This window comes from Haemaphysalis longicornis, unplaced genomic scaffold (assembly GCF_048455015.1).
Source record: "Haemaphysalis longicornis isolate Haplotype H1 unplaced genomic scaffold, Haemaphysalis longicornis Haplotype H1 scaffold_9, whole genome shotgun sequence".
Lineage (NCBI taxonomy): Eukaryota > Metazoa > Arthropoda > Arachnida > Ixodida > Ixodidae > Haemaphysalis > Haemaphysalis longicornis.
This window is the reverse complement of record NW_027526460.1, coordinates 52485742-52493075: the sequence shown is the minus strand read 5'-3', so window position 1 is coordinate 52493075 and position 7334 is coordinate 52485742. Positions and strand designations below refer to the sequence as shown.

Sequence of the window (7334 nt, the reverse complement as noted above, 5' to 3'; positions counted from 1 at the left end):
AGCCCTGGTCACCAGGCTATCTTAGTTTTAAGGCCCTGCTCTGGATATGTCATTGTCACGAAAACACACAATGTAGGGGGGGAACTGAAATTTTGGCTTAAAATGTTTAATTTTTCGGTGAATAAAGCATCGTCTGCTGCCGGGCAAGTGCTGAAGTCACTGTAAAACACTAAATCTTTCGAATAAAACAAACGTGTTTTGTCTGCATGGCCCCTTTTACAGCCAGACAACAAGATATACTGGAGACTCGCTGGGCGCTTTCTTGAATTGCCCGTCATTTTTTTTGGTTGGAATGGAGGTGAGCAAGTTGTCAAAGGCTGCTTCTTTCAAACACACGAGACATATGTTGTTTTCACGGTCTTTTTAATTAAGGAAGTTTGAGTCGTCAGAAGCGACCGACACCAGAAATGCATAACGCGCATTAATAAGATTCACAGACCCAAGCACGACAAATCGGTAAGTTCAAGAGTACGGCTAATTCGGTTCTTCTGGTGCTCGCAGACCACATGGTTGCATTCTGCAAAGCATGTCTAGAAGCGCAGTGCAAGTGCTGAATTTAGTTTTTTACACACACAAGCAACATTTGGGCTATACAATACTGTAAAACATCTCCAGATGCTTGGACATCTCCAGATGCTTGGTTGCCAGGGTTTTTTTTTTGCAGGCATCAAAATATTGCATACAGAAGAAGTACATGCGTTGTTATCCCCATAAACAAAAAAAATTGGAGGTCGATCAACAATGTGAAGGTGGAATGCTAGTGAAGCTGCCGCATGCCCGAACTCTCTTCTAAACCATGATGCGAACAGGGTTGGACAGCACAGCAAAATAAATGCACGAAACAGGACACAGTCTGAAAGAGTAATTTGCAGCTGAGCTTGCTTCTTAGTTATTTAGCTGAATAAAATTTTGGAGGACAAGGGTTTTACTTTAGGGGACGACCCGCCGCGGTGGCTCAGTGGCTAAGGCGTTGCGCTGCTGAGCACGAGGTCGCGGGTTCGATTCCCGGCCACGGCGGCCGCTTTTCTGATGGAGGCGAAAAGCAAAAACGCCCGTGTGTACGAGATTTCGGCGCACGTTAAAGAGCCCCAGGTGGTCAAAATTAATCCGGAGCCCTCCACTACGGCGCGCCTCATCGCCTGCGTTGCATCGGCGCGTTAAACCCTACAATCAATCAATACTCTAGGGGACGAACATCGTGATGTCGATTGCCCTCCTATAGTGACAGCAGATTGGAATACCCCAACTTTTACAACTTCACCATGCACTTTGATTGATTGTAGGGTTTACCGTGCCGACACAATGCAGGCGATGAGGCACGCCGTAGTGGAGGGCTCCGGATTAATTTTGACCACCTGGGAATCTTTAACGTGCGTCGAAATCCCGTACACACGGGCGTTTTTGCTTTTCGCCTCTATCAGAAACCATGAACTTTGTACAATTCTACCCCTTTATAAGAGACACACACCGTGGAGCAGTTTTTGTCTCTTATATGCAGGGTACCATGTTTTCACTTGCTGATCAACCCCTAGCTCAATGTCGGCACCATTGACTAAAATAAGCAAAAAGGAAAGCTAAAGCATGTTGCAAACGGTCTATTGTAATTCACGTTTTGCCACGACAATTTATGAAGTGGCTCTGAATCTCTAGTGTATACAGTGTTTTAATACGAAAGTGTTTTATGCCGGGGTCCACCGAGATCTCCCTGTTGTCACATCCGTCACGGAAATGACATCTCCAGAAAAACTTCGACTGATGCGGCTGCGCCGGGATTCGAGCCACAAACTTTTTCGCCACAACGGGAGGCACGGAACGTGCTCCTGACTGCGCTATGAACAGACGCGTAAATAGAACGATGAACATGCCTTATACAACTGCTCCTGTGAAGGCACATTTCACTTCGTGTTTTACTGGTTCCTATGGAAGACGGATCAACCACATTTTTTTTACAACCGGTTCTTCTAGCTTTCTCTTCTTCCACTGTTTGTGCAAGAAGAAGCATCGCAGATGTTAAATCCGCAATGCTTCTTAATTGGGAGCTACATGTTTGGAAGAGGCCAACGCACATCTTTGGTATTCTTGGCTCGCGCAGACGGCCATATGCGTGGTCGCCCTCATATGCTTGGCGGTAGGCTTTAGCCACTTCTGTACATTGAATTTCTATTGCCGGGGCTCCTCAATTGCTGACTGAACAACCCTGCGTTTGCTGAAGTTGTAATGAATAGTCCCCCTTTGTATCCACAACAGATTGCAACTGCACTTAGTGACTGGTGGAACCGCATCTGAAATCAAATGTCTGTTACAAGCGAGCTTGTTGACCAAAATTCAACGATAACTTGTCCTTTAGAACCATCTTCTATATCCGATGTCTGTTATAAAAGAGGTCAAACTAACGGAAAGGTAGGGCGGCCAACCATGTGGGTGAATAGTGTCTCTCATACCTGATTGTCTGTGATGACCCATGCCTCTCACAACGGTGTTCAACTGCAATCACAAAAAGTAAATGAAGCTTGCCATAATGAAGTCATTGTAGTGGCTTGTCACATAATTTGCTGCAAGACAATACTGATAAAACAAGAGTTAACCATTTTCTCTAACGATAATCCTGTAGATTCCCATGTGCTGTTAGCAGATGGAAATTTTTCATCAACTAATTATAACATGTAAAAGTAAATAAAACTTGGAGTAATGTTGCCGTTGCCTTAGCGGCCAAATGTAATATAATTTTTGGGGTGACAGTTTTGATGAAATAAAAGTTACAGCCGTTTCATGCAGAGCATTTGCGATAAAGTTGACTTTGCCACAGGGAATTTTTGTTCCCGATAGAACATTAGCGGCCCAAGGTACCCCTCGTGGGTGGGGATGCATACAGGGACTGGAGCTGAACAACTTCGCTGAAAAATTGGGGGCAGCTGCACTAGGCATTGGAATGTCTCAATTGCTGACAGAAACAGCAAGCTTCCGCAAACGTCTCAACAAAAAAATATGAGCCAGAACACGCAAAACTGAAAAATGCTGTTTGTTGAGGTCCAATAATGTTGCTCTAATGGTATATGGTATTTGGAAAGCCACGATTCCCAACTTTATTTTTTTTAACTAAGCCACGTGTCATTTTGGCTTGCATGGAAAAAAATTACAATATTTTCATGTATGCATTTTGATTTGATTACGAGGTTTAAATTACTGCATTTAGATCAGTAAAAGAATATTTTAAAAATTTTGTTTGGAATTGAGTTATTGATTGACTGACTGACAATGAGATTTAACGCGCCGACGCAATGGAGGCGATGAGGCGCATTGTAGTGGAGGGCTCCGTATTAATTTTGACCACCTGGCGATCTTTAACATACGCCGAAAGTACAGTGTACTATACTGATGATCACATTATGCAGGTGCCCACTAAAGATATCTTCCAAATGGTGTTTTAAACACCTAGCATTTAAAGGGCCTTTGGGAGTTGTGCCTATGGTGAAGCTGCAAGCATTTGGCAAGATGTACAGCTGTGAAACCACGATTTGGATCCCTCTATTTCGATGTTCACTTGCCCTTTTTTCTAAAATTTTTGTGGTAGGGTGTTTACCAGCGTCCTTCGCTCGTTGCAGTCCATAAAGTCATTAAGCCTGCCAGACATGTGACCTACCCTGAGAGATGGAACCTACATGACAATGTGTTTCATTGCTTAAGAATTAGAGCTGCTCTATTTACTGTGGAATAACCTGAGACCCAAAGGTTGCTACAACTATGAGGCTGATCAACAAAAAGAAAAATGCAGTCGCACAGAAGCACCGATTTCCTTAGAAGTGACCAAAACGATGCAAGTGACAAAATCAATTCTTTACGCCTTTTCTAAAAAGTTTCTTATGGCTTCGAAGTATTTTAGAAAATGATGGATGTTGTGCAGGTTTAGCAACACATAGGCCAGCATTTCACCAGTGTTGAGCAAGTGGTTTACATACGCCCTTGTGAAGTGTTCGCATGTGTAACACTCGCATCCTTCCAAAAGTGGGGTGAATTTGTCCCTGTAGCTAAGATCCTTCATGTTCAACGCAAGTTGGTGATCCGACAGGTCTCCTTCGAGCATCAGGGAAAGATCCTTATCGCCACTGCAACTGAATGACAGCGCTAATCCGCCGTCGGTCGCCGCTTGTGCGAATGACGCATCAAAAACGTCAATGCCGCTCATAGCGGCCTTCAGAATAAACTCGGGTCGAAGGATGCCGTACATAAACCTTGGCTTGTTCTCTGGCAAGGCCGAGACGACTTCATCCAGCAAATCCTTCACATCTTCGAATTTGAGAGTCATCGATTCGGGTCCGTCGACGTGAAATCCCTCCACCACGTATCCGTCAACGTCGCGCTTTGCGATTTCCCGCACGGAAGCCATACGGTGCTCTCTGCTGTAGCCACCCACAACCGTTCCCAGGATGGAACAGTCGCCGAGGGCGCCGGACAGGGACTTCGCGGCGATGCACTGATCGAGGAGAGAAGTGGTTCTTTCGACGGCACGATCAAGCCTCTTGTTTGATGCGTCTTTCGGCGTGTCGCTGTCGCAAAGCGCTTGGTAGCACGCCGGCTTGAAGGATTCCATGATGCGCGTGAAAGTTAACGCGTTCAGATGAATGCGCCCAGCTGAATCCCAGACCGACACGCCGGCCTTGTCGTTGAACCCAGAAGGCGTGAGTTTCATCGGATCCTGGACCCTGACGATGGCCGGATGCGACGGCAGGCCCGTGAACTTGGAAATGCCGCCGCCAAACTCTTGCACGGAGCTCGAAAAGCTGGCGATGGGGGGCAGAGGAAACAGCGCGGGATGGTGGTCGATGTGTTTGATTCTGTGGAGCGTGTCGTAGCTTAAGTGTGGTACGCTGCCGGCTTGAGTGTAGAGAAGGCACATCGGTGTGGAAAGCTGCTCGCCGTCAGGAAAATCTTTCAGCGCCAAAATCTCGCCGCGGCGGCCGTTGCATCCTTTGCAGGCGTGGGAAACGGAGAAACGCATCGTGATGATTGCTTCGAGCAAGACGACGTCTCGGCCCTTGAAGAAAGCAGAAAAGCAAAACAGAACGAGAAATTCAGTCATGCGTTACGCAAGTCCGAATCATGCTTTCTGCGTGGGAGTATTTTTGTTACGAGAAAGCATACGGACGAAGTGTCGTGACTTACTTGGGAAATATAAGCTTATTTTGCAGTGCGCGCGCACCACCGCACTCTCACTTAACACTTAATTCCAACCAAACGCCGAAACATGAACGCGTGCTCGTTGCATATCTTTGAAGACGTTTAATTCGTGGGCGCAGCCATCATAAATGCTGATACTTTCGCGATGGTGCTTTCGAAATTCTTATGGTCCCTACGTGAGTGCGAGAAAGTACAGATAACTTCAACGAAAGTACAGAAATTCTCAGAATTTTCTACGAATGAGCAAGCATTCTTACGCCGCTTATCTGTTTCACAAACCTTACGCTTCCTTCGTAGAACCGACGGAACACGTCAACTCACAGCGTCTTCTCCTTCCTTTTAACAACGGAGCTGTTGCTGGCCGTAAGGGCCGTAATGTGTGCGGGTGCGGCCTCATCAGAAAATCCCGGGTCATACTTACTACCACCGTTTACCGCGCACGTGAAATGTCCGGGCGAGGAGCGCCCGGCGTCGTCTAGGCTTGCGCATGACGCTCGCAAAAAAAAAAAAAAAAAAAAAAAAAAAAAAAGGCGCCAGTTCACATGCTTTTGCGCCTCAGGGCTGGTAAGCCAAGATAGCTCGCGCTACAGGCGCCCAGTTCGCGGAGCCGGTTGCCGCTGGTTCGAGTAGTTCGAGCGCGTGCTAACGCGTTTGGAGATGATGATGATGGTTCAGACGGGGTTCCTGCTTGGGAGTGGCAGTGTCCTCGAGTCTCGACCCTTCAGACGGCAGTCCGCAACCCTTGGGCCCTGGCAGCGTCTTCCACTAGCTGGACGACTGCTGTTTGACGTAGGGTTAAGAGCTAATTCAGTGGGGCCTCCCATTGCTCGTGTCTTGTAATGCCTACACCTGATGTGGGTGTCCGTTGTTTACTGGCACACACCCAAACCATGTGTGGAAGTGTGGCGGCTGCTGCGCTGTACCACTTGTACTTACCACTTGTACTGATCTGTGCATGTATTTGGTGAGTTGCGGTGGCACAAGGAGGGGTGTGGGAAGGTGTTAGATTGTATCCTGCGCCATACAACTGATTGCCTTCTGTTTAGTGTACGATGAGCGGCTGGAAGCCAGCCTGTCCCTCCCCCTGTCGATGATGGTGCATTGTCTTCGAAGTCGGCCTGGTAGCTAAATCCTTGGGTTGCAAATTTGTGTGCCATCTTGTTTCCAGGGAGAGACGAGTGCGCTGGTGTCCATATGATATAGACATGTCGTGAGGGTAGGGTTTGTTTGCTTTGAATTTTCTTGGCTACAGTTATGGATATTCTTCTTTGTGCATAATTTCGTAGAGTGGTCTTGGAGCCGAATATAACGGTCGTAGCTGACGTGCCCGCAACGACCAGAGCGATGGCTACCTCTTCCCCAATTTCAGGACTAGCCTCTCTGACAGAGCATGATGCGACTGTATTACCCTGCTGGTGTACTATAACAGCCATGGCCGCTCGTTGTCTGGGGTAGTCAGCCACATCAACGAGCAGACTTCCGAGTTGGAGTGGTACTGCTTCCCTCTCTCTTGATGATGCTCCGGATGCATTATTTTTTTGGTAAAGGGGCCACACTTTGGTGTGGTTGATTCGTCATCAAGCAAATTTTTTGTGTTGGCCTGCGTAGAAGATGTTAAAAAGATATAAGATGGCTCTTCCAGTAGAGCTTCCGGCTAGTCTGTTGTACTGTGCTGTGTGCTGGGCTTTGACGAGTTCGTCTACTGTGTCATGGATGCCCACCTCGATCAGTCGTACGGTAGAGGCTGAGGCTAAGACGCCCACCGCCAACTTGATGGCTTTGCGTGTAATGCACTCAACTTTTTCTTCTATGTTATAGTGGGCTTGAGGTACGGAGTGATGTAGGTAATTCTGCATATAATGAAAGCATGCACTAGACGTAGGATGTTGCCTTCTTTGAGTCTATGGTGTCTGTTGGCTATTCTCGCTATTAGCCTGCCAATTTGAGTAGCTGTGTTTTGCAAGGCCTGTATTGTGACCGTATTGGTTCCCATTTCCTGTATGGGAGAAATGCGAAAGCCTGTGGACGAAACGATCCAGGCCTGCCAGTAATGCACGAGGAAGACGACGATATAGATGGATGCGACGATGAATACTAGTCTACCACAGTGAAAAGAGACAATGGAACAAAAATAAAGAATTTCAAACCTAACGCAATGC

General features: G+C 47.0%; 1 protein-coding gene across 1 annotated transcript; it reads right to left on the bottom strand.

The window, feature by feature from the left end:
• Positions 1 to 346: 346 nt before the first annotated feature.
• Positions 347 to 5521, bottom strand: LOC144152745 (queuine tRNA-ribosyltransferase accessory subunit 2). Its single transcript, XM_077684171.1, has 2 exons — positions 5161 to 5521; positions 347 to 5032 (listed from the first exon to the last, which is right to left on the bottom strand). Exon 2 carries the CDS (start codon positions 4994 to 4996, stop codon positions 3836 to 3838), a length of 1161 nt encoding a protein of 386 aa, XP_077540297.1. The 5' UTR covers positions 4997 to 5032; positions 5161 to 5521; the 3' UTR covers positions 347 to 3835.
• Positions 5522 to 7334: the final 1813 nt, after the last annotated feature.

Coding starts and splice junctions, on each gene's coding strand:
- LOC144152745 (XM_077684171.1), bottom strand. CDS start 4,996: ATGCGTTTCTCCGTTTCCCACGCCTGCAAAGGATGCAACGGCCGCCGC.